The 27321-nt window shown below is 44.7% G+C and overlaps 1 protein-coding gene across 2 annotated transcripts in view; it reads right to left on the bottom strand.

Moving 5' to 3' along the window:
- The window catches only part of TESPA1 (thymocyte expressed, positive selection associated 1), a 28877-nt gene extending 2524 nt beyond the window's left edge, over window positions 1-26353 (bottom strand). Inside the window, exons 1-10 of one of the 2 annotated variants that reach the window (XM_058673501.1) lie at window positions 26227-26353; window positions 18355-18568; window positions 17464-17506; window positions 9486-9535; window positions 8877-8918; window positions 7794-7827; window positions 7276-7374; window positions 5120-5328; window positions 3846-4639; window positions 1445-1734 (exon numbers count right to left, since the gene is read on the bottom strand). In XM_058673501.1, coding sequence (XP_058529484.1) covers window positions 1624-1734; window positions 3846-4639; window positions 5120-5328; window positions 7276-7374; window positions 7794-7827; window positions 8877-8918; window positions 9486-9535; window positions 17464-17506; window positions 18355-18517 — 1545 coding nt within the window. In that variant the 5' untranslated portion in view covers window positions 18518-18568; window positions 26227-26353 and the 3' untranslated portion in view covers window positions 1445-1623. Of the gene's footprint in view, window positions 1-1444; window positions 1735-3845; window positions 4640-5119; window positions 5329-7275; window positions 7375-7793; window positions 7828-8876; window positions 8919-9485; window positions 9536-17463; window positions 17507-18354; window positions 18569-26226 lie in introns of those variants that run through there. The other variant, XM_058673500.1, reaches the window with a different exon arrangement.
- Window positions 26354-27321: the final 968 nt, after the last annotated feature.

Raw genomic sequence — 27321 nt, 5'->3', positions numbered from 1 at the left:
CTAAACTAAGGATCTTGATAAAGTTATGATTCATTAGCTCTGGGGCAGGGGGCTGAGACTCTGAACTTCCAACAAGATCCCATGTGGGGCTAATGCTGCTGCAGTTCCGTAGAGTACACTTTGGATGTTAAGGTTCCATGGAATTCCCTCCAGAACTACAGTTCTCAGAGTGGTCACCAGACCAGTATCACCTGGGAACTTATCAGAAATGCAGATTCCTGAGTCTTGTTCACGGACACTCAATTATAATTCCTCAGGAATTGGAGTCTTAGTATTTGCATTACAAAAAAAGGTTTATCTGTTTGGAAGGCAGAGTTAGAGACAGAGGGAGAGAGACACAGAGAGGAATGGCCTCCATCACTGATTCACTCCTTAGTTTAGTGCGGTGTTCAGTGCTAGGCCAAAGCCAGGTGGTAGGAGCTTCATAGAGTCCCCCATGTGGGCAAATACTTGGCCAACGTCTACCCTTTTTCCCAGGGAGGCCAGTGTTGCAGGTTGTAACTTAACACACTGCATTATAGCACTAGCCCTGAGACTTGCAGGTTAACAAGCTCTCAAGGTGTTTTCGACGCATGATGAAACCTGAGTCACTAACTAGAATACAAGTATACTTCCAAATGTTTGTGGACAATGGAGTTAATAGGTATGTTTGAGTGCAAAAATGCTTGAAATGTGTGCATATGAGGGCTTCTCAAGTTTATTTGGGCTCAGCATGATAGTGAAGCTGTTAAAGTCCTTGCCTAGAACGTACCGGGATTCCATATGGGCGCCAGTTATAACCCCGGCAGCCCTGCTTCCCATCCAGCTCCCTGCCTGTGGCCCAAAGCCTTTGGACCCTACATCTGTGTGGGAGACCTAGAGAAGGTTCCGGGCTCCTGGCTTCAGATTTGGTCAGCTCCAGCTGTTGCAGTCACTTAGGTAATGAACCATTGGATGGCAGATCCTCCTCTCTGTCTCGCCTGCTCTCTGTATATCGGACTTTCCATTAAAAATAAATAAATCTTTAAAACAAAGTTTATTGAAACTGTATATTATTTTTAAAGCATACATGGGGCCTGTTGCGATAGCCTAGTGGCTAAAGTCCTTGCCTTGCATGTGCTGAGATCCCATATGGGCGCCAGTTCTAATCCTGGCAGCCTCACTTCCCATCCAGCTCCCTGAATGTGGCCTGGGAAAGCAGTGGAGGATGGCCCAAAGCCTTGGGATCTTGTACCCGTGTGGAAACCCAGCAGAAACTTCTGCCTCCTGACTTCGGATCGGCACAGCACCGGCTGATGTGGTCACTTGGGGAATAAATCATCAGACAGAAGATCTTCCTCTCTGTCTCTCCTCCTCTCTGTATATCTGCCTTTCCAATAAAAATAAAATAAATCTTTTTAAAAAAAGCAAACTTGGATTTCAGTTATTTTTATGCAAAAAATCTTTTCATTCTATTTTCCATAAATTTTTAAAAGCATTCTTCAATTTTCTAGCCATAAATGAATTGCCCGAAAACCTGTAAGAAGTCATCTCCTGGTTTGTATGCCATACAGTGAAATCAGAATTGCAGGATGTGAGAGTCTTCATCATCAGTATTTTTAGAAAGTTTCCCTGGTGACTACAATATACAGCCAGTTGCGACAATCAGTGCTCAAGAAGCAAAGCACTTACTTGACTAGCACAAATATGGTAGAAGTCAGGCTGCTTGCATCTGCCGGACCAAGGGCTCTCCTCTTCCTCACTGTTGCTTTGCATCTGTAACCCAAATTGCAGCAGATGCATCAGAATCAAGGAGGGAGATTAGCAGGAAAGGTGTGGGGTGGCAGGTAAGTTTAGGGGAAGGAGGCTGAGACGTGGGCTTCTAGGTGTGCCGTGGACCCAGGAGTGAGGAAGCAGAAGGTGAAGGTGCAGCTGTAAGTTCATTAGAGATGAAAGACATGCAAGTGAGATTCAAATAGTCACAGCTTCCCCTTGTGACTATTTAAGAACTTTCCCAAGGGTTCCCACACTTGGTGGCAGCACCATTTGTGAACTTAACACCTGAGGAATATTGAGGTTTAGCAAGTCCACAAGGTGGAGAATTGGCGATCTCACAGGATATACCCATCTGAAACCTGCTGCCAGTCCTTGAGGAACATGCCCTGATCACCCAGAACCCCCAGATCTGCTGGTCCACAAGCACTGACATGGTGGTAGGGACCCATACTAGTTTTGCATTGTGTCTGTTTGGTCTTTCATGGTATGACTGTTCGTAACTATTCCCCTGACTAATGACCACTCAATGGCTATTTATGGATGTGGGGTTATGGCTTTTGGATGTGTGGCCTGGGGTGCCCACATATGTGTGTAGAAGGTCCAGTAAAGGAGATATCTAGGCATGAAAACACAAGTTGCCAGCCAGGGCTGGGAACTGGCTGTGTTCACACTGCCATGTTCTGGCATAGAAGTCCTAAGAGTCAGAGAATTCTGGATGGGAACTTGTCCTTCTCAGTATTTATCATAACATATTTGTCAAAGTAGAAGAGAACATGTTTTATGCAATAGCATTTTGGTTTTGTGGTCTAACCTCTATGCAGACTCTTATGCAGACTTTTGCAGGTGTCTGCAAAATGACAAGTATGTTTGGCGAGATCAGATCAGATAAGAATCACAGAAGCTGCGCAGGTGCTGTGGTGTAACGTGCTAAGTCAGCACTTGGGAGTCCTCTATTGCATTCAAGTCCAGGCTATACCACTAGCAACCTAGCCTCCTGCTCGGAGGCAGCAGATGATGGTTCAAGTGCTGGGTCCTTCCCATCCACATGCAAGAGCTGGATGAAGCACTGAGCTACTAACTGGCTTGACTCAGCTCTAGATGTTGTAAGTTGTCTTTTAATGTAATGATTTATTTAAAAAGATTTATTTATTTTATTTGAAAGTCAGATATACAGAGAGGAGGAGAGACAGAGAGGAAGATCTTCCATCCGCTCATTCATTCCCCAAGTGGTCACAATGGCCAGAGCTGAGCCAATCTGAAGCCAGGAGCCCGGAGCCTTTTCCAGGTCTCTCACATGGGTGCAGGGTAAGGTCTTGGACCATCCTCAACTGCTTTCCTAGGCCACAGGCAGGGAGCTGGATGGGAAGCAGGGCTGCCGGTCGTGAACTGGCACCAATATGTGATCCCAGTATGTACAAGGCAAGGACTTTAGCCACTAGGCTACTATGCCTCCCCCTCCATTTTTTTAAGAGTTATTTATTTTTTATTGGAAAGACAAATTTACAGAAGAAGGAGAACAGAGAGAAAGATCTTTAATTTGCTGGTTCATTTCCCCCAAGTGGCCTCAATGCCTGGAGCTGAGTCGATCCAAAACCAGGAGCCCGGAACCTCCTCCAGATATTCCACATGGGAGCAGAGTTTCAAGGCTTTGAACAATGCTCTACTGCTTTCCCAAGGCACAAGTAGGGATATGGATGGGAAGTGGAGCAGCTGGGACACAAACCAGTGTTATGGGATCCCAGCTCTTTCAAGGGGAGGACTTAGCTAATTGAGCCATTGTGCCAAGCCAGATGTTGTAAGTTTTTAGGGAGTGAATTAGTGCATGCAAGATTCTCTGTTTTTTTCTGTTATCTGTTTCAAATAAATAAAACAAATCCATAATCAATAAGAAATAAAAACATTCCTGCAAACCTGATCACCTTGACAAAAAAAACAAATTAATTTCTCTCTCTCTCTCTCTCTCTCTCTCTCTCTCACACACACACACACACACACACACACACACATCAAGGCTGGATCTGCTTTTTTAAAGATTCCCTATTTCTTCATTTGCTAGGCAATGTTCCAGAGCCTTTCTCCACCAGCCTCCCCCATACCTCCAACTCACTCACCTTCTCCAAGTCCTGCAGCTGGTGGATTTGACATTGGCGCAGTTCTGATCTGTCTGGGCTTGGCTCCCACTTCTGCTGGTTGATGGGCAGGTCCAATGACTTGGCCTTCTTGTCCAGGGGTTGCTTCTGAAATAGGCTCTTTCTTGCTCTGTTCTTTTTTCCCCAACAAGTCTCATCCTTAGCTGCATGGGCTTCCTTGGTGGTGGCCTGCAGTTCCCACAGTTCTCTCTGCACCTGTGCTGGATTTGTATTCCACGGTGGATTATCTCTGGGCAGACAGTGTGTACAACAGGGTGCCTTGCAGTTAGGATCCAGAATTTGTGGTGGTGAAATCACGGTGAGTGCTGCCTGCTGTGTGTCCTCTTTAGGGCAGGGAGGACATGGAGAGGAAGGCAGAGAAAGCTCTGTGCTCCCTGTAGGGTATACAGGACCTTCTGGTGAGTCTTGCTCAAACCCAGAACCCTCTTGGAGGACCAGCTTCTCTCCTCTTACTCTGTCCATCACTTCCCACACGACTTGGTCCAAACTGTTCCTTTTGGAAGGGGTGTAAGGGAATGACAGCCGGTCCCGGGAACCTGTATACAGGCACATTTTGGAGATGGCTTTCCGGAGGCGGTCTCTGGGTGAGTGAGGTTCAGGCTCTGGGGCCCTGATTGAGGGCACATCAGATGGGTTGCAATTCCAGAACATGTGGGATGGTGTGAACTTTTGAACAGGTGTCTTAGACACATAGGAGTAGAGGCAGAAGAAGGCATCGGCAGTGGCAGCCAGAGTTTGCACCTGCTTAAACCTGCCTGAATATAAGGGTGGAAGATGGTGAGTCTGGGGGTCACAAACACAGCATATCTTAGATATCTCTCTTCAAAAGTGTTCCCCAGTGTAAAAGTCAGACAGCTGCCGATTTCCTCCCAGTGTTTTCTCCATTTAAGATTTGTGATGCCTAACATTCCTTTTGTTGTTGTTTTGTTTTTTGACTTCTTAACTCCCCATATCAAGTAGACACTCCCTTTGAGAAACAGAAAGTGTGAAGAATATTCAAAGACAGGAGTGCTGATTTGATTCAGCCAAAGGAGTGAAGTCTGAATGGAAACAACTGTGGTCTGAGGTCCCTTGAAGAGAAAGAAACAGATATCATGGTCCTCCATTTTCACTGAAGATGGCATAAGGGACACAGATACCAGAGAAAAAGAGTCAAGAAAAGCTGGGGCCCATGAGCCCTGTTAGGAAAGACAGGAGGCAGGGGAAGTGGAGTGCAGGTCTGTAGTGACACTCACTGGCCAGCATGAGGCAGGGATCCTCCATCTCAATCCTCCGCACCTGCGCCTTCAGGAACAGCTGAAAATCAATACCCCTGGCCTGCGAAGGAGTAGTGAAAAATCGTGCAGGGATCCGAGAAGTGTCTTTGTGGTCCTCTTGGCCGAAGCCCAGGCTGAAGAGGACGTCTTCTGCATCTTCTTGTACCTTGTCCAGGATCTCTGAGATGCTGCAAAGGCGGAGTTCAGGTAAAGAGGTGAAAAGTGGTGAGACTCAGAGCCATCTAGAGTATCTTAAAAACATGTCATGTGATGGAAAATAAAAAGTGTAGATGCAAAGACATTTGGTGGCTGTGTTACTAATTAGCCAGTTCTCCCTTGCACATGCTGTGGCACATCTACCTTTGGCCACTTGGCAATGCTGCTTGCCCTGGCGGTTGCATGTGGGACAGCTCAGCAACAAGTATGTAAGGAACACAAAACTCATTTTGTTCTCACCCTCTGTATAAAATTAATCAATAGATGTGCCCAAAACCCGACTTGGGGAAATATACCCCATTTGTGTACTGTTTTTTTTTTTTTTTTTTTTGACAGAGCCCTATGTTACAGCTAGGGCTTCCTGTTCCTTTCTGTTCCCTCTCTCCCATGTCACTCTGGTGCAAACCTGCATCCACTTCCAAATCTGAGTGCCACCAAGCTGAGTGTCACCGGTGCTTAATAACTGCATTTCTATCAGTGGGGCTAAACGGAACTGTCAATCACTTCAGACTTTGAATAATCATTGTCACTCTCATCAGAGAGGATGCTGGGCATTTTTGCCCCAGTAGGGACCATTTTTGCTAATCGATATTGACAGTTGGCATCTCTGGAGCTACTCTTAGGTTTGTGAACCAAATACTCATATTCTCTCCCAAGATGACCCACGTGTGCACAGAAGGCTGGGTCGGTGGTTCTCATGTACGGCTGCAGACCAGGACTACCTTGATCCCAGCTGCAGACATTCCCATTTCCATTGAAATGGGGTTTGGCTTGAGCTGAGGGTTAGTGAGGACCAATCAGTGCAAATATTCGTGAAACAAGTCTCAGAACCAGGTCGCAAATGCAAGTTTTGTCTCCAAAATCCTGATGCTTTTCATTACACACTTTCCATCTTGCTGTGGGCCATTTTGTTCACTCTGTGGGACTGTTGCGCTCCCTGGGGAAAGGGAAGACAGGCTCTTTGCTTCATCTTTTAAAATTCCCTACAATCACTGCCTGGCCTGCATAAGAGAAAGGAGATTGTCCAAATAAGTTAATACTGTATTGCTTCTCTCGGTCAATAAATTAGTCAGTTAGTTTGTGTGTTGTTTATTGAGCACCTACATGATTTCAGGAATCAGTAGTTCTCCCTCCTGAGGTACAAGAGCCTCACCTCATATCCAGCTCTGAGGTCTCATATTACACTTAGCTCTGTGCTCCCCAGCCCTTCTTATACTTTAAATAATCTAATGCATTCCTTCTCAAGAGAGAGACAGAAAGAGAAGAACGACTCCACTTGCTGACTGGCATCCCAAATGCTGACAATGACTGGGGCTGGGTCAGGCTGAATCCAAAACCCTGAATCTTAACCTGGATCTCCCAAGTGGGTAGCAGGGACTTGAGCCACCATTTGCTGCCTCCCAAAGGGCATATTGGCAGGAAGCTGGATTGGAAGTGGAGATGGGACTTGATCCCAGGCACTTTGATATAGGAGCTTAACCCACTGTACCACAATGAACAAATGCTAAATGTTTCCAATTGATCTTATGTAAAATGAGACACACATGGAGATACAGACAAACAGAATTTTCATCCACTGGTTCAGTCCTTATGTGTCTGAAGCCAGGAGCATGGGCCTCAATTCAGGTCTCCCAGGTGGGTGGCAAGGACCCTAGTATTTGAGCCATCTGCTTCTTCCCAGTGTACACATTAATAGGAAGCTAGATGGAAGGCAAAAGGGCCTGAACTCAGAACTGCTGTGCCAAATACCCACTCCTTACCCACACAGAATTCTTGAAGCAAATTTGATCATACTACTTAAGAGTCCATAAAGATTTTGGTAATATGTCCCAGGACAAATGGGCAATAGGTGTTGGTTCCATTTCCCTTCTGCCTTGCATTCATTTCTAACCTCCCATAGCTGCCAAACATATACCTACCTTGAACTAGTCTTGTTAGTCCCACCAGTCATGCTGCTGGAAGCCAAACTACAGCCAAGATCATGTAGCTGGCATGGCCTAGCTGGCTGGAGGAATCTGCTGGAAAGATCACAACTGATGTCACACAAGTATCCTTGTTGGCATTGTAAACCCGGTTTCAAGGGGTTCCTTACTAGGGACCTCTGTACCACCCACAGAGGAAACAGCCTATGCCCTCATTGCAGGTGGAAAAAATTCATTCTCTATTATGAATCTTTAGTACCTTGTTCATTTTTTCCCCCCAGATGAGAAGTTTAGCAATTAAAAAGCAAAATGACCCTATTTTAATGGGACTCTAGAGAATGCCTATAAACAACAGTGGAATGGAAAAATGACTGTTTCACCCATATAAACTGAACTGGGAAGTAATCACAGGACATGAACATGATTGTAATACAATGTCTTTGATCTGATGTCTATCCCAGGTCACTGTCACCTGAAGGAGACCATTTAGCCTGCCGGATCTGACTGACACTTACCTGGAGAACTTGCCATTGGAGACCAGCAGGGTGGCTGCACAAGGAACAGAAAGTAAGTACAAATTAGTAGGGCAAATGACAGTCACTGAATTGACTCCTCTGGTTTTAGAACTCAACCTCCCCTGCTTTCCTCGGCTGCTACTACAGCCTAACCCCATAGGTGCTTCTCTTAATGAGGTCCCAGGTTTATTAGACACAACAGTGGACAGGGAACAGAGAAGCGCAATGGACAGCTGGCTTGGGGCCTCTGCGCTGTGATCCATGACTGACATCTGGGCAAGAGCCCTTCTGCCTGGAGGAGAGCCAGGCAGCTGCCTGAGCTCGGGTTCTACCCCTCCGTATCCCAAGGGACTCAGGACACACTGGCAGCCCAGTGTTTCCATCCTTTGTCCCAGCCTTTATTCTCCTGCAGGGCAGGATCTCTCTTTGACCCAGTCCTCAGGCTTCTTTGGGCTCCCTATACAGAAAAACAGTCTCAGACTTGTCTGGGATGCACATGCAGTGGTGATTAGTAATGCTACTTGCTCAGAGGCCAGAGGAATCATGATAAACTGGGGAGGAAGGTTCCTGGACATGTGACACCTGCTGTATGTTTTTTTAAAAGATTTATTTATTTTTATTGGAAAGGTGAATATACAGAGAGGAGGAGAGACAGAGAGGAAGATCCATCCGATGATTCACTCCCCAAGTGAGCCGCAATGGCTGGAGCTGAGCCAATCCGAAGCTAGGAGCCAGGAGCTTCTTCCAGGTCTCCCACATGGGTACAGGGTCCCAAAGCTTTGGGTCGTCCTCGACTGCTTTCCCAGGCCACAAGCAGGGGCTGGAAGGGAATCGGGCCGCTGGGATAAGAACTGGCGCCCATATAGGATCCTGGCGCGTTCAAGGGGAGGACTTTAACTGCTACACTATCGCGTCGGGCCCACCTCCTGTGTTTTACATTAGATCATAATGAGGTGGTTCTTTCCCTACAGATAAAACTCCAGGGATGCTTCCACCTGAAACATTCCCTTTCTCTCCTCCCCTGAATGCATGCACTGCACAGCCTCTTCCTTGATCCCAGTGTCAGAGAGCTAAATCACTCACCCTCTGCCCCGAGAGTCAAGTCATCTTCAAAGCTGGAGCATCCTGTTAAATAATCAGATCCAGGTCATGGGAAATCAGAGTGGGACACATACACATACCCACACACACACGAACATCTACCTATGTTCTTACACCTGCACAGTTCCACAGTCATACTGAATGTGTCCACATGTTTACAGCAGTGCCTTTAGCTATTCAAAACTACCCCAGAAACCACATTCATGATCTGACTCAGAATCACACCTCCTCTCACTTCCAAGAACCTGCTTCTCCTGCAATATATACCCTGGTACAAAAGCTTTTGCCAAATAATAAACATACGGGGGATGTGCATCATATACTTATAAACATTTTACAGGCATATTTTCTCATCAGAGCAGTGGTTGTTCACCGAACAATCAAAGCAGTTAAAAACTTTTGCATGTTAATAAGCTTGTAAGCCCTGAGTCAGCCTTTTTGTTTGTCTTAGGGAGAGGGAAGTTTTGCAGACAGTTTAAACACGCTGGAGCATTCTTCAGCATGCATATGCATGTGCATAACCACGCCCATAAACATGGCCGTAGCATTATTCAGGTAGAAGAACAACAGGAGAGCAAAGTCTGCACTCACCATTGTTGATGAACTGTCCGGCTTCTTCCAACAGTCCTTCTTCAGAGGAGCTAAAACCCAAAAATAACCTTATAGGATAAAGTCACTACATTTTCAAATGAGCTTGTTCTCAAATCTCTCTCATGGTGTATTATTTCCTAATGGGATTCAGTCATATCTGATCTGCTGCTCTTAGAGAAAACTAGGAGTGGTTTTGTGACTGGCAAAGTCCCAGTAGGAGATAGAACTGGAGTGCTGCTGAATTTGGCTCATGGCAGCTTAGCAATGATGCTTCAGTCTTTAAAAGTGAAAATAAAAAAGAATGTAGCAGTAAAACCAGGGGGAAAATTACAGAAGCAGGTGCCACAATTTCCAAATGACAAATATAAGCCTCCAGGTTTTCTTTGTCACATTGAGGAGAATCCTTATCTACCCCTACCCTTCCCCCATCTCTGAATCATGTTCTTGCCATATCATATTTTTCAGGAAATGACAGAAAATACATCCTGGTTAGAGATAATTTTAGATCTTGATATATAGTCCTATCAAAATTGTATCATCTCTAGTAGAAGAAGCAGCAGAAAGCAGCACAGACGCTAGGGAGAAATAACACAATTTAGTCAGGCAGGAGGTGGTCTCTAACCAAAGCAGGTGTGCGAAGCAGTCCATGAAACAGCATGAAACTGCATGCCAGTACCAAGCTGTCGCTGCTGTGTTCTCCAACTCTAACAGGTTTTTGATCTCCAGACATCATCATCATCCAAGTGTGCCTCAGGCACTGATATGGTGTGACTTTTGCCGAGTTTGTGTTCCTAACAGTTTTTGAGATAGAAAGGGCACATGATGGGAGAGTAATTCCGTTTGGAGGCTGGAGCAGAAAAAGGGGACAAGGCCAGTGGGGTGCATCTGCCTGAGCTGATCCCGGTACAGCCATGCACCTTAGCCTCTCACAGTGGTCCAGATGGCCTCAGGCAGTTGAGGCACCACTTCATGAAATGCTTAGCAATAGGAATAGGTTTAGCAGTTCAACAGCTGTCAATCAAGGTATGCTTGCATTTCAAAAATTAAATCATTCCTCATATAGACATCTTTTGCTAGAACTGTCCTTTCAGGATTGAAAAAAAATCATGTTTTTCAAAATCTGAATTTTTATATGACCTCATAAAAATGTACATAACATATTTTATAAAAGAGCTTGGCACAATGGCTCAATAGCTAAATCCCATATGGGTACTGGTTTGTGTCCTAGCTGGTCCATTTCCCATCTAGCTCCCTGTTTATGGCCTGGGAAAGTAGAGGAAGTCCAAAGCCTTGGGACCCTGTACCCACATAGGGGACCCAGAAGAAGCTCCTGCCTCCTGGCTTCGGATCAGCTCAGCTCCAGCTGGTGCGACCACTTGGGAAGTGAAACAATGGATGGAAGATCGTTTTCTCTGTATCTCCGTGTCTGTGTAAATCTGCCCTTCCAATAAAAATAAATAGCTTAACAATATATACATTCAACGCCATTCCAATCAAATTGCCAAAAACATTCTTCACGGAACTGGAAACAATGATCCAAAAGTTCATCTGGAAACACAAAAAAACCACGAATAGCTAGAACCATCCTGAAGAACAGGAAGTTAGCAGGGGGAATCACAGTTCCAGACCTCTGGACATACTATAGGGCAGTGGTTATCAAAACAGCGTGGTACTGGCACAAAGATAGAGAGGAAGATCAATGGAGCAGAATAGAAACGCCAGAAGGAAACCCACACAGATACAGCCAAATAATCTTTGACAAAAAGACAAACGACAACCCAGGCAAATGGGAAGGTCTGTTCAATAAATGCTGTTGGGACAACTGGTTGATAGCCTGTAGAAACAAAAAGATAGACCCACATCTCTCACCATATACTAAGATCAAATCTAAATGGATAAAAGATCTAAACCTGCATCCAGAAACCTTCAAACTTTTGGAAGAAAATGTTGGAAATACTCTGCAAGATCTAGGGGTAGGTCCCTACTTCTTAAGAAGGACACCAAAAGCAATAGAAATCAAGACCAGAATAAACAAATGGGACCTCATCAAACTAAGAAGCTTCTGCACAGCAAAGGAAACAATCAACAAAGTAAAAAAGCAGCCCACAGAATGGGAGAAGATCTTCGCACACTACATAGGTGATAGAGGGCTGATCTCCAGAATATACAAAGAATTACAAAACAGCCAAAACACCAAAATAAACAAGCCACTCAAGAAATGGGCACGGGAAATGGGCAGACATTTCACAAAGGAACAATCCCAAATGGCAAACAAACATATGAAAAAATGCTCAAGCTCCCTGGCAATAAGGGAAATCCAAATTAAAACATCAATGAGGTACCACCTAAGGCCAGTAAGAGTGGCCCACATGAAAAACACCAACAACACTTGCTGGCGAGGTTGCGGGGAAAAGGGAACCCTACTCCACTGCTGGTGGGGCTGCAGATTGGTACAGCCTCTATGGAAATCAGTATGGAGAATATTCAAACAACTCAAAATCGACATACCGTATGACCCAGCTATAGCACTCCTACGAATATATCCAGAACACTTGTTTTATGAGAAACCAACATGCACTCCTATGTTCATAGCAGCACAATCAGTAATTGCAAAAACATGGAAACAACCAAAATGCCCATCAACAGAGGATTGGATAAGAACGCTATGGTTCATCTACTCCATGGAATACTACTCAGCTATTAAAAAAAACAAAATGCAGTTCTTTGTGGCCAAATGGGCCAAACTGGAAACCATAATGCTAAGGGAAATAAACCAATCCCAAAAGGTTAGATACCACATGTTTGCCTTAATTTAAGATGATATGATGTTAAGCATAACATGTTATATTATGGATGTTATGTCATATGTCGTATATAAACTAAAATTGAAAGAAAGTGGTTAAGAAATCGCATTTATTTTTAACATGTTGACTGCTCAATACCATGTCAATTAATTCCATAACGATGTTAATTGTTGCAGATGGTATGTTAGTGCTTTTATTTGACCGGGATGATACTCTGCTGTCTCTGCCCTCAGACCAGAGAGGGTCTACCCAATAAGTAGTTGGACTTGACTGGACTATAAGATGTTGGACTCTATGCTTGGCATATACTTGCAAAGAGGGAATCTCAACTGAACTTGAACTATGGTTATGCAACAAGGTGGAGGAACCCACCATGGGGGGAGGGAAGGGGGAGAATCCCAGATTCTATGTAATTACAACACAATGTAATTAATGAATAAATTTAATAAAAAAATAAATAAATAGCTTAAAAATAAAAGATACACTATGAAGGGGCTGGTGTGTGGTGCAGCATGTTAAGCCACTCATTGTGATGCCAACTTCCCATACTGGAATATCTATTTGAGTTTCAGCTGCTTTCACTTGGATCCAGCCCTCTGTGAGCTTGGAAAAGGAGTGGAGAACGGCCAAATGCTTACGCCTTTGCACCCACATGGAAAACCTGGATGAATTTCAGAGCTTCTGTCTTTGGACCTTGGGCTGTTGCAGACATTTGGGAAGTGAACCAGAAGATGAAAATCTCTGTCTCTGTTTTCCTCTCCTGTCATTCTATCTTTCAAATAAATACATTTTTTAAAAATTGATGAGATGGGGCTCGGCAGCGTGGCCTAGTGGCTAAGGTCCTCGCCTTGATCCCATATGGTTCTAATCCCGGTAGCTCCACTTCCTCTCTATCTCTCCTCCTCTCAGTATATCTGACTTTGTAATAAAAAATAAAATAAATCTTTAAAAAAATAAAAATAAAAAAAATTGATGAGATGTAAAATGTGTAATGCTACTCAAGCTAATTATAAAAAGGGACCTAATAATACTACTAGATATACAAATGTGTGATTTTCATCCAAATATATTATGTTGCAATATACTACAGACATGCTTGCACATCAAACTAAAATATTAATAGATATGAATATGTATAATTACTACTAAAAGTATAACCTAATATAGTCAGCTACTCACAATATCATGGTTTACTATTGGATTGCATGCTTGCATTTTAGCTACACGGTATATGTTGAATGTCCAGTATCCAAAATGCTTGTTTATATTCCAGATTTTTTTATTTTTAAAATGTTTGCATATATAAAATATGGTTCTATTTTATACAATTTTAAAATTCCAAAATCTGCCTATGACATTAAAAGAGTAATGAACGAAAAGAGGTGGTAAATGAAAGGGAACGGGTTGGGCTTTTAAAGCATGAAAGACGCTGTTTCAGGTTTCAAGGGTGTGTCCTGTTTGAGAAAAGCAATCAAGCTACAATACTAATGATCTCTTAATTTTGTGGAAGCATATTTTTCAATATAATTTATATTAAAAAGAAAAATGCTACCGATAAGCATGCTTACTTTGGGAGAATTTACATTAAAATACTTCTGCTAAAATTCCTGGCTTGTCCACAGCAAAACTCATTGCTATGAACTGTTGTTGCTCATGGCTCATCTTGCCTTTCTCTCAGTTTGCCTTGGTAAGCACTAAGTATTCTCATGGGGACCAGTCCCAGCTTAGTCTAGGAGCAGTAAATACTTCAATGTATACGTGAAGGACATGAGCCTGGGTCTTTTGATGCCAACCCACTGAGAATGATTATTTTAAACTTCATAATCATCACCCAGTCCCAGGCCTTGCATGGGTTATTTGGGCCATAAAAATCAATGTCTATGCATAAAAAAACAATGATATCACAGTGAAAACACCACATGAGATACCCACATTCCATGTTGGAGTGTCGGGGTCCAAGTCTCAGCTCCTCTTAATTTCAGTTTCTTGCTAACGTGCACCTTGAGAGTCAGTAGGTGATGGTCAAGTACTTGCATCCCTGCCTTGCATGTGGGGAGCCCAGTTGGAATGTCTGGCTCTTGGTTTTAGTCTGGCCAGGCCCTGGATGTTGTGGGCATTTGTTGAGTGAAATGGTGGACGGAAGCCCTCTTTCTTTATCTCTCTAGCTCTCTGTGTCTCAAATAAAGTGAAAATAAACAAAAAATAAGCTTAACATAAATGGATTAAACAAAAATCAATGGCTAGGAAGTAGATCCACCGGTGGCTGTCTCCACCTTTGTGTTCAAAGTCCCTTACCATCATTCAAGTCTGAAATAGAAGAGTCAAAATACTGCTCTTCCTGCACACACAATTCATAAATAAACAGCAGGAAAGAGGTTGCATTGGGAGAAGAAGGGCATGACTATTTTTAGCTTCTTCCAGCAGTTTCTATGAATGCTTGCCTGTGGAGAATCAAATTGGTGCTCACACAGATGACTTTTGGATTTCCAAGGCTGTCTCTGATGACTCATGAGTCACACATTAATGTCCCACAAAACCCCCTGAGAGCCTAGGAGGAGCAACTAGGAGGAGCAAGCAAACAGGAGCAGCATCACTGTGAAGATGTACATGAGCCCCGTGGGTGTGCCGTGAGATTCTATCGCACTGGGGATACTGACATTAATTTATCCAACAAGTAGGTAGATTTTCTTGAATTGCTTCTCAGAAAAGAAACCTCTCTTCCTCTTGGCAGTGACATCAAAACTTGCAAGGAATTTTCCAGAGCACCTGGCAGCAGAGTGGACGGCCAGCCAGTGCCTGTGGATTCCTTGTCCATCCTCTCTGGACTTGGCAGCCTGTGAGTCTGAGACTGAGGGGACTCAGGATACATTATGCATTTTTCCTTTGTCCTCTTCATGCTCCATGATCTACAGTCAAGTGTTTCCACACTGATGTCAATCGTTATCATCTTTGAGCATTTTTGGTTTCTTCATATACATAAACATACTCTCTAGTTGTCAGGGAGTTTTAGAAATAGAAACAAAACCTGGAAAAGTTTTCTGCATCTAACAATTCTTTTTCCACAGGCAAATGTAAACACGTTAGATTTCCTTAGAACCTTGTCAAGGTTTGACTATCAAAGTTTTTCCTAAAATAAAGCAAAGGCAAAGCAAACAGATACCATTGCACCTGTCGGTGATTTTTTTCATACACATCAATATTCTGCCATAGTTGCTTCGAAAATAAACTATTAACAATATGATAAAGTTCCAGGAAGCTCTCAGCTTTTTCCATCGCTTTCACTCCTCCTGTAATCATTATCCTTGAGTTCTGCTGTTCATCTGTTAGTATAATTTTTCTGATACAAAAAGAACTAGGCACTAAACATATCTCCTGAAAATGTAAATTGGTATAGAGCTCCTTCTTTGTAACCTCACAGTATTGCAGAGCATAAAGCACTTACACGTTTATCATCTCATTTCAACCTCACAAGAAACTCTGAAACTTTTTTATTCTGGTCTCCCACTTTGCGGATCATGGAGCTGTGATGGGAAGAATTCTGATTTTTTTTTTAGAGATTTTGTTTGTTTTTTAATTTGATTTCAGAGTTACAGGAAAATAGGGAAAACATCTTTCATCCACTCACTCATTTCCAAAGTGGCCCCAGTGGCTGGAACTGAGCCAGGCTGAAGCCACGAGCCAGGAGTTCTATCCAGGCTGCCCATACGGGCAGCAGGGGCACAAACACTTAGGCCATCCTCTACTACTTTCCAAGGTGCAGTAGCAGAGATCTGGATGAGAAATGGATGCGATGCTAGCGTCACAGGTGGCAACTTAAACTGCTGTGGCACACAGCAGCAGCATAAGAATTAAGCTCAAACTTTGAAGCTTTCTCACCCAGAAACAATTCATAACCTTCTCCATTATGCATTGGTTCAGGATTTATCTTTAAAGAGCAAGTGTGGTATTTCTAAAAGTTACGATCTTGTGTTCCTGTGAATTCATTTGTTTGCACTACAATGTATGATGTTTGAAGCTGAGGAGCTATTTTAAACCACTTGGCAATGCTCTGACCATTCAGACAACCAGACAGTTAGCAAATGCACAATTCATCATCTTTGACATAAATAGATAAGAGCAGAGTTGCTAATGGATAAAGGCTTTAATTGGACAACTCACCTCTTCATATCTGGCAGAGTGTTTTAAGTTCCATGACAGTTCTCACTCTGTTTCTCATCTGAACCTGAAAGCATTCCTCTTATTGTCCTGTTACCTCTAGTATTTTGAAGACTCCTTAACTGACTTTGAAGTCACTGAGCGGTGAGTAAGATGGGGCAACATATATACAACAGACACAAACACAACATATATTATTCCTGGCATGGCTTGTGGGGGTCGAATTGAAGTAAGCAATCTTGGATTGTTCATTGCTATTTATTCCCACCAAATAAACAGGGATGGGTTTATTTATGTCGGCTAATGGATGAGTTTAGATTAACGGCTATATAAAGCGTGTGCTGTTTCTGGAGGGAACATGAGGAGCAGGCAGGAGTTATACATCCTGAAAATTCATGATCACCCAAATTTCAGGCTGAAAGAGGTCAGAGGCTTTCCATCTGTGTGTGGAAGGCTGAGCTAAGGTGGTATGGGTTGATGACATGCGGGGTCACATTTTGTACAGTGTTTCTGAGCAGAGAAATCGTCATAAAATGCCTGCCTGCCCCAAGTTCTCACTGCTTTGAATGATTGGGCCCTTGCTCCTGTGCTCTGCGTAGAAACAAACACTGCAGTGGGTTGCTGTTGAGTAAAAATGGCCAGGTTTCCGACTCCTCTTCTGTAACACGATGTGATACTCCAGTCTGAAGTGGAGAGCAGTGGGTCAGGGCTTTGGAACTGAGCCCAGCATTCTCCACAGATGCAGATTTCAATGCTTTCTAGCTTAAGGCCAGATCTAGCCTGGAGTCCCAGATTTCCAGCCTAACTTCATCCCAGCTGATAATTGCAATCATTTCACACACAGCCCAGATTGCCAAGTGGCTCCAAATCCCAACCACATGCCCTTCCAGCTGCCTTCTCAGCCTCACTTTCACAGGCCACTTCCAACCCATGTCCCTGTCTCTGTGTTTCCAACACTGTGCCTGTTGGCATCGTCATCCATCAGCCACACCCAGCCCCTGCACCTGCCCAGCACTTACCCACAATCCTGCAGCCAGCCTTCAATCTTATTGATTGGATCCCCTGGAAAAGTCAGACATCCCATTGCTGTGAAACTGAGGGAAACCAGACTCCTGCCTGTAAATCATCCCCTCCTACAAGTTTACCCTTGCGAAGGGTGTGACATGAGTCTTCTAATTTCTCCATAGACATTGTTTTCTAAGATACAAGAGGATTACACCTATATGTTAAAATTGTGGACATGTCTCTCTCTCTCTCTCTCTCTCTCTCTATCTCTCTCCCTTTTCCTTCCAGGAATCTTGAAAAATGCCCAAGATGTTTCTCACTGCCCTCCTCCTCCCAGAGCTTTTAGGAGCAGCTATAGATTCTCAACAAAACAAAACAAAACAAAACACCACGCCATGTCTCCTTGCAAACAAGTGAAGATAGGTTCATTTCTATCTGAGTCGCTGTTCTAGTCTTACATCTGTGATCTTATTTTACAAGGAAACTCAGAGAGTCAAGTGGGAAAGGTGCTACTACTTCAGAACGGCTCCTCTAACGTCACATAGCTTGTTAGTGGCAGAACTGTGGCAGGCCAGCCCAGGCATCCCACTTGGGTGAAGTCTTGCTACGTAGTCAAGGTGGAGACATCTTAAGGCATTCTTAGAGATCCCTAGCTACGGGTTCTATGGAAGCTCCTCAGGGTGATGTGAAAATACATCCCTTTCTTTTTCCTAATTTTCTGCTGCTTTACTTCTTAGGTCGTTTAGTTTCTATATGATGGTACACTTTTCCCCAAACTCATTTAAACAGGTCAAAATGAGCCTCCCTTAGGGTCCAACTTTGACAAGCGAGCCTGCACCTGCTGTCACACTTCCCCCTAGTACAAGACACCATGGAAATCCAGGCGAAGCTCAAGGACCTCTTACCTTCCTGGAAAACGTCATCCAAGCTGGCAGGCTCAAGCTCGGGGACATCCTGCAGGGCGGCGGCAGCCTCCTCCTCCAGGACCTGGGTCTGCCAATTGCGGCTCTGCCGCAGCCAGGCTCGCCGTTTCTCCCAGGACGTGGGGCTCAGCACCGAGGCCTCCATGGTACTGGCTCACACAATGGGGCCTTCTGCCACTCTAGGGCCAACCTGGGGCTGGAAACACAGTCCCCTCAGCTTCTGCTCCGAAGTCCTCCCCTCGAGGTTATGCCCCCCCGCCACCCCCATATTCCCATCTCTGCACCAAGGAACTTGACCTCTGCCCATTTAGGAAGTGGAAGTCATTGCTTGGTCTGTCTCCCTTTACTTCCTAAAACTGAAATGCTCCAGAAAACTCTTAACAATCAAAGTGGTTCTTGAAAAAAAACAAAACAAAACCCTAAGTTTGAAAGCATCTGCCACTGTAGGGTACAAGGAACACTGTAGAACTTGTTCTGATCTGAAGAATCCCTACTCATGAGAGAAGAAATCCTGTATCAGAAAATAGTTTTTGCTTTTGTTCAAATCTTTGAGGGTAATGTCTCCCAGAATCTTCCATTTGGCTGAAAATAATTTTACAGTTACAATACAAAATTCACTTTGACTTTTCTCCTGTGAAGATACATGAAAAAGTTTCACATGTGAAAGCTCAAACAGGCTCTGTAAGGAAAGCCTTGCATTCAGACGTTTGTCCAGCTACAGTGATTCTGGGTTTTGTTTCTGTGTCTTAAAACTTGTTTCATTTTCTGTTTTACAAGTTGAGGGTCCACACAGTATCTCTCCCAGGAGAGCAAATCCTACGTTAAAAACTAAGGAGACACTGTCTCAAGCCATTAGCGGGACAATTTGTCATCTTGGGCTTGGCTTATAACTGAGTCCAGTCCCCAAGTGGTGACTGCAATTACTGATCCTATGTGTTTGCATTTCATTTAACACTACCCACATAGCACTTCTGATTTCTTCTCAAAGGTTCTTAGTGGCAGCACTAGGCACACATCAGTGAGGAAGAACCAGGGCACGGATCAGGCCGTCGTCCAGATCACACCCTGGAGGGCTACTGTGCACGCAGTGGCTAGTTCTCTGCCCTGTGTTCCCTTTCCTGGCTGCCAGGCTCACATCCCCGTAGGTGAACAAGCAGAAATGGGACCAAGACTCTGTCTTAACTCTCTGTTCCCTTAAGCTTCCAGAAACTACATCAGAACGTCTCTTTTAACTGTTGGAGTAAGAGAAAATAAAAAGGCCAATTTCCAGCACTTTCTGTCCTTTCCACACTTAAAATCACCAGTGAGCCATGTAATAATTTATGCTCTAAAAAAGTATTTCTGAAAGGAACATCCTTAACATCACAGCAATTAAATTGTTTTTAGATGCCTTCGCTTGCTACAGAAAAACGTATCGAGAGAAATTCTACATTTTCCCTGTTTGAAATTCTTCTTCTTCAGTTCCAGTCCAAGATATACATTTCTCTTTGGGAAGAGAGTAGCTTGCACAGTGAGACGTTGCTTGTCAGCTCTGAGCCCCTGACCCCTTGTCCATTGTGCCTTCTTACAGTAATCACATCATTGAAGGTATTTTGTGTCATGGGAAAACCACAGGTGGGAGAGCAGAGGCGTCTTATTGTCCTTCCTTCACATGTGGCGATAAAGAGAGGACAAAACCTAGGGATCTAAAAAGCCTTCATCTTTTTCCTTTCTAGTCTTGGTCTCCAAAATACTTAGCAGATTGGTCCCCATCAGATCAGGACAGGGAATGTCATCAGCTATCCTGCGATTGTCTTTAATTCCCAAAGGAGATGGACTTTAGCTGAATCACAGGGACTCTTTAGATTATTTCTGGTGGTGAGGAGGAAGGGGTGGTCAAAAGGCAGACAGGAAGGCAGAAGGTCCAGAAAACGGGGAGATGAGCAGAGGGTGGGATGGAGCAGGGAGAAACATCTGAGTCCCCATTTTACTCTGCCGCTAACTGATGGCACACATTCGGGAAAGCCAATCCCCTTCCCCTGGTCTTTTTCTGTTGATGGTATCACAGCCTTAAAATTAGATGCTTCTGGGCCCAGCATGATGGCTCAATTGGCTAATCCTCCCCTCTCAAGCACCAGGATCCCATATGGACGCTTATTTGTGTCCCAGCTGCTCTACTTCCCACTCAGCTCTCTGCTTGTGGCCTGGGAAAGCAATGGAGGATGGCCCAAAGCCTTGGGACCCTGTGCCTGCATGGAAGACCTGGAGGAAGCTCCTGGGTCCTAGTATCAGATCAGCTAAGCCCCAGCCATTGCAGCCATTTGGGGAGTGGATCAGTGGATGAAGATATTTCTATTTCTCCTTTTCTCTGTAAATTTGCCTTTCCAATAAAAAATATGGATGCTTCTAATAGCATAAACTTCTTTACAAGTCATTTTAGAGTTGAATCTTGAATCCCATTAAAGGCCAGCATAGTGCCAGAATCTCCCCAAGCAGAGGCAGGCCAAATGTCTCCACATGCCTGGTGATATGATCTGTTTTATAGCCCTTCTATCCTACAGCTTTCCAAACATCCCAGTCATACAGGCCAAATCACCTCCACCCCCTAGAAATGCTTACTTCCATTTCCACCCCAGATTTTCTCGGGCTCTTCTCCACTCCTCCTCTCCTACAGTCCTGCTCTGAATGAGTCCCTTGCATGGAACCATCTTAACCAGTAGCCTGACCTGCTGTGCCACAATCCAGCCCCACACAGTTGTGTTTCTCATGCTTACAACAGAGTCCACTACACTCTAGTTGCTTAACAAATGTTTATTCCCTAAATGAATGGATGTGATTAGGTGGTCATTCCTTACACATCCCCAATGTTTGGTAGAGCTGTCATAGAAACATAGTAAGAACAGCTTCAAGGCTATAAAAAATAAATTTTGTGCTGACTATGTACTTACTAAGCATTTAAAGATGTTTTGGGATGGTAGTTGGAGAAAAGAGGGAAGGTTTTTCTCCAACTTGTTTGTGTATTCGAGTTTCTGTAACAAAGAATGGCAGTCACATCTCACTGGCTGTTCATGTTGGTTGTCTGTACCTCTGATGAATACACTTCTGAAAGTTTGTGGGAAACTAGAATTTAAAAACAAGGTGAAATTTCCATAAAAATTTTGAAGTTCATATATATATATATATATGTGTGTGTGTTTTCCTTTATGGTAAAAATTTTGAAGTTCATATATATATGTGTGTGTGTTTTCCTTTTTCAATTTTATAAGAAAAAAATTATTATAAAGACAGTATCGTTAGTGCTTAACAGTTTCAACAACAACAAAAAGGTTATTACAGGTATGGCAATAACACTAGACAGGTGGAAGGTTCTACTGCCCTCTGAGAAGGATAGCCATGGTCCATGCATTTGGGCAAGAATGCAAGAATTTCTTCACTTGATGAAACAATAGTATTCTCAAGTCTGAATGACAAGAGCAAGATCATCCTAAGCTAATCTTTACAGTGTGGTACCCCAGGCATGGGGCTGGGGAAATAAAACAAATGAGTTTTCCGAAACTCTGCCACACATGGACTATAGATACCATTCAAGGGGATACTGTTTGGGAAACTTTACAGAGAGCAGCATTAGGAGGCAAGGAGAAATGGGGTGTCTCATTAGTGCCAATAAGAGGAAACTGTAACACTGGGAGATAAGGAAACTTGAACTCTCTGGAAATCTGGAGGCAGTGGCCAAAGATGATCAGACAAGCACGTTAGCAGTGAATGTGTGATCGAACGGTCTTCCAGCTCTGCTACGTCACATTGTTTTCTCTTTGTGCATCAGTCGCACCATCTTGAAAATGAATTGATGGGACTCGGGGTTGTGCAAGTTTATGAATTTAAATTTAATAATTCTAGCTGAGTTTGAGATATTTATAGAAATAGAACCTATAAAAGGAAATGCATTTATATGTAATTTTACCATAAAAATTAGGAAATGGTGCATTCAGAATTACTTCTCATCTAAAAATTTTTTCCGATGCCAGCCTTGTGTCATTGCACATTAAATCATTGCCGGTGATGCCACAATCCCATTTGGGCATCTGTTAGAGGCCTAACTGCTCCAGTTCTAATCCAGCAACCTGCTAACGGCCTGGAAAAGCAGAGGTCCAAGTGCTTGATGCCTTGCACATTCTGCTTTTCAAATAAATGAAACAAATTTTTTTTTTTAAAAAAATGTGCTTTCAAGGATGGGCATTGTTGCACAATGGGTTAAGCTGCTGCCTGAAATGACAGCATCCCGTTTCAGAGTGCTGTTCTGGAGTCCCAGTTTCTCCACTTTCAATCCTGCTTGCTGCTAATGCAACTAGGAAGGCAACAGAAAATGGCCCAAGTATTTGGGTCCCTGCCATTCACCAGGGAGACCAGCACAAAGTTCTAGGCTCCTAACCCATACCTCGCTGGTTCCATCATCTGGGGGAGTGAACCAGAAGATGGACAATCTCTCTTGCCCTCTGTTCACTCTGCCTTCTATATAAAATCAATTTTTAAAAAAATTCCCTTCATTTCATGTTGCTATGGGTTATGTTGTTCCTGGACTTTAGCTTTCACTGACTTAGGTGTGGGGTGATTGTGAACCAGGGAAGTTGAGACAGCCCGGATGAATGGGATTCAGTCAGGTGCTGCCCGATGGCTTCCAGTACAGATTGAACTTCTCTGCTTCTTTGCTCTAACTGACACAACTTTACCCATCTTCATCTCTACCCAAGCAATTATTATTTTTAAAAAAAATCTATTGATCTCTATTATCTATCTATCTACCTATCTATCTATCTATCTATCTATCTATCTATCTATCTGCTTTTGTCCTTTGGAGAGAGTAAGAAGAATTGGAGGGGGGAACAGAAAGTGAGAAAAGTGGGGGAAGGAGAGAAGAGGTTAGCTGGGGTCATAATGAATATATTAGTGGTTTTCAACGGAGCTCAAACTCAGGAACCCTGAGTCCCAGATGCTTGCTTCTCCCTTAAAGCCCACCTTCCTGCTGCTCCTTTTTGCTTCCACGGCCCAGTCCTCAGCTCAGCTGGGCCTGCTTCTGGGACAGTCAGGCAGACCTTTTTCTCCTCCGCTTGTTTGTGCCTTTGCCCTAAATGGTGGCTGTGAACGGGGACTGAGAGCGAGAGTAGGAGAGAAAGGAAATGGAGTTTCCGTGATGTGACCGTTAGATCTGCATCCACCATCGAGACACACAATGGCCGTCACTGTCAACAGCTCTGGGGAATCCCGAATTGCCACCCTTTCCATCCACGGACGGGAGAAACACCACCTGCAGCCAGCCTGCCTGTCCCCACTCTGCACAGTCACTGCCTGCTGCAGCAGCTTGTCATGTTCCTAACCCTCTTCCCTGTCTCTGAGTTTGGAAGTGCATCAGGGTAAAACTGACCCTGACAGCATGGCATTGAGGAATTCCACACTGTGGCTTAGGGCACCAGTTGAGTCTAGTGTAGGAAGAAGGATGGTACTTGAAACAAACAAGCAAGACAAATGCCAACCATCGTAATTCTCTCCCACTGATGAATGTAGCTGAAGAAATGCCCCAAGAGGACCAACCATCTAAGGCCTCTGATTCTCCTCCCCTCTCTTCCTCACCTCCACTCCCCTCACTTGGGTGAGTTTTATGGGAGGGTTGTAAGCTCCCATAGGAAATAGGAAAAGTGTGCATTTAGAGCAAAGTAATCCTCTGCTCTCTATGTTGGGAGCCTTCGAACTTTTTCATTAAGATAAACTATAAATACACAGAAATAGCAGCTCATGTGGGCTGACTTGCAGTTTGTATTGCAGATCGTAGGGACAATGAGCAGAGTGTTTGATCATCAAGTTAACTTGGTGAATTAATATATTCAATTCTTCAGTCCCAAGTTCCTTAGTCATAAAGTGTATTCCTTTTTATTTTCTCCCCCTTTCTCTCTTTTACTCTTCTTCTTTAGGGAGGGAGGGGTTAAAGAGCAAGAGAACACAAGAGAAAGAGCAAGAGATCACCTGTGTGGACAGACCCTCTCCCATCTATGGCTCACTCCCCAGATGCCTGTAATAACTGAGCCAGGACCACAACCGAGCTGTCCTCCATGGCAGGTAGGGACCCAATTACTGGAGCCATTACTGCTGCTACTTCCCACGGTCTGCATTAGCAGGAAGCTGGAGTCAGGGACCTCAGCTAGCACCTGCACCTGGGTACTCTGATGTGGGCCACGGGCATGTTAACCACTAGACAAAAACCCACTGTCTCCTCTTTTCCTTTCTCACAGGTGACACACAGAGCCTCCTCCTTGGGCCTCAGCTCCTTCAACTGAATTGTGTTTCCAGCCCCAAACCTTTGTTGAAGCCCTCGTGTGTGCTTTAGGCCTGCATGTGGGCAGGGCACAGGCCACTATGAGTTCTGGGATCCCCACTTGACTTTCATCCCTTAAGTGGGAAGCAGAACAGCTGTCAATGCAAGTGGAAATAAATGTCTGCTTTCCCCCTTACTGTAGCTCAGAGTGGGCCTTGTGAGTAATGACATGCCCTGAGAACCAGCTTCCTCTCCCTTCTGTATTAAACTCTGAAGGATAAATCATGAGCGGAAAATCACCGTGCCGGGTCTTAATCACAGGATTCCAGATGACATACAGAGGACCCAGAGAATCATGGGGACACATCGGCAGTATGGTTGCAGCCAGCCTCTAAGCTGCCTGGGTGCCTGTGAAGATGTCATGTATCAGACTTCTTTCTGCCCCCTCCTGCCATACCTTCAGCGTGCTCTCTCTTATAACACCCTCGGTAGGGGCCAGAAAGGAAACCTAGTTTCCACTCATCCCAGCAATGTCCCACGGTACAGGGAAATCTTGTTATGTCTTCAGCTCCAACCGCTCAAACCAAACAACTGCTGAGTCTGGAGTGTGGACACTCACGTCGAACGCCTCCAACCTTCCACCCCAGCACCGGCTGGAAAGTCCCAGGGGCACTTGTGGTAGACAGAGCCACTAGTCCTTTCCAAGATATGTTGTCCAAGCCCTTGTCCTTCTTTGTCCTACCAAACCACGGATGTGAGACTTTCCAATCACTTTGTCCTCGCTCTGCTCTGGGGACCCGGATCTTCTCCTCCACCCACAGCAGGGGTGTGGGAAAGCCCCAGTATGGAGAATCTTTCTATTCTTCCACTCTCCCCAAAACCCATTGCAGGTGGTGACATTCTTAGCCTGACTGTTACTCAGACAACGGGTGCTGGAGACACCAGTGTTAAGTAGGTTATTGAAAGGTTGACATGTCCATCTTCATCTTTGAGATGTGAAGTCTGGCAAGTGATCTCGCAACAGGTGTTTAGCTACATTGAACTGCCCAGTTAGTGTCCAGCTGTGGGACCCCTCCATCCCCACCTATCCCAGTTAACCCTATCATCCCTGAGTGCAGTTCACCTTCTCAACAACCGTCTACAGCTGCTGCAGAAAGAGCGCAAACCCACAGAAGTCTGCGTCTCCCCCCAGATCCCAGCAATGGGCCCTACGGCAGGACCTGCTGTGAAACGGGAAACTTCACTCCCTGGGAACTTTGCAAAGTGGGAACCAGATGGAAGTTAGGGCCAAGGTGAACTTGATAAGACACACATGCTAAGGCTTCCTGTATGTTAACTCAGGCCATCAGAGGAAACTGCATCTGGTGACCTGGAAAGATGATTTCTATGGTAAGATAGAGGAAACAGGCACCACATGTGTGATTTGAAGGTTGGAGGTGGGGTGGTGGGAAATTTTTCTCCTCTTTTTCCTTTCCTTTGTGTCTCCTCACCCTCCCCTCTGAACCCTTCCATCTCCCAGCATCATCCTAGATCACGGCAGCCTTTAAAACTGAGGTCTAAGCCATCCTTACCTGTTCGCAGGTAGAGAGCTGAGCTTTGGGCAAAGTGGTTCTCAAAGCTGGGCCAAGCACTCTGTGGGTGTGGAGATGGCGGTGTGGGCAATGAGAAAGTAGCATGATGTAGACCAAGCCTGCCCCGTTCTTCTCATTCATCTGCCGCTGCCTGCTCAAAAGAGGAAGCGGAAATAGAAATAGCACACACACACACACACACACACACACACACACACACACACACACGAGGAGCAGTCCCCGCCTCCTGGCCCCAGCCACATCCTTTGCTCTGCTCAGACCCAGGAGGTTGAAGAACAAAATATCTGTAGTCACACCAGGGAGCGCTTCCTGCTAGGCAGTTACCTGGGTCACCCCAGTGGTGGCGGGGTGGGAGTGAGGTTGTCTTCCTGTTCAGGGAAAGTGTAGTCCCTGTAATAACCAGAGTGTAGTCTTCCTCCCTTGTGGCAAAGGCCCCCCCCCCCCATGCTGCAGGAGGGGAGCTGTGGGATGAGGGGAAGTGTTTTCTCAGACATTATCTCCCATTTGTCTCAGGAAGATGCTTACAGCCCTGTCTTGTGCTTGGGAGGGCTCATGCCAACGTGGATCTGTTCCAGGGCTTTTGCACACACTTGTGAATTCCTCAGATGCTTGTTTTCAAATACTGCCTACATTGGAAGCAACTTTTTTCCCCTGTATTGTTCATTTCCCTTCCCCTTCCCTCCGCTCTCCTCTCCTGTCTCTCTTTTCTTTTCTCTCCTCCTCTCTCTTTTCTCCTATCTTTGAGAGACAAATCTTCCACCTGCTGGTTCTCTCTCCAAATGCCTGCATTGGTCCCAGGCTTGACTAGACTAAAGCTGGAAGCCAGAAATTTGATCCAGGTCTCCCACATGGACGGCAGGGACTCAGTCACTGAAGCCAGCACCTGCTGCCTCTTAGGATGTACACTACCAGGAAGCTTGAGTTGACAGTGGAGCAGGTACTTGAGCCCAGGTGCTCTGACATGGTCACAGGTGTCACAGCAGGTAAGTTTAACCACTAGACCAAATACCTGACCTCCTCCTTTAAATAAAGATTATTTGGGCGGCAAAGAGAAAGCAAGACGTGCAGATAGAA

This window comes from Ochotona princeps, chromosome 15, assembly GCF_030435755.1.
Source record: "Ochotona princeps isolate mOchPri1 chromosome 15, mOchPri1.hap1, whole genome shotgun sequence".
NCBI classification, from domain to species: Eukaryota; Metazoa; Chordata; class Mammalia; order Lagomorpha; family Ochotonidae; genus Ochotona; species Ochotona princeps.
This window is presented reverse-complemented; position numbering and strand designations above follow the sequence as displayed.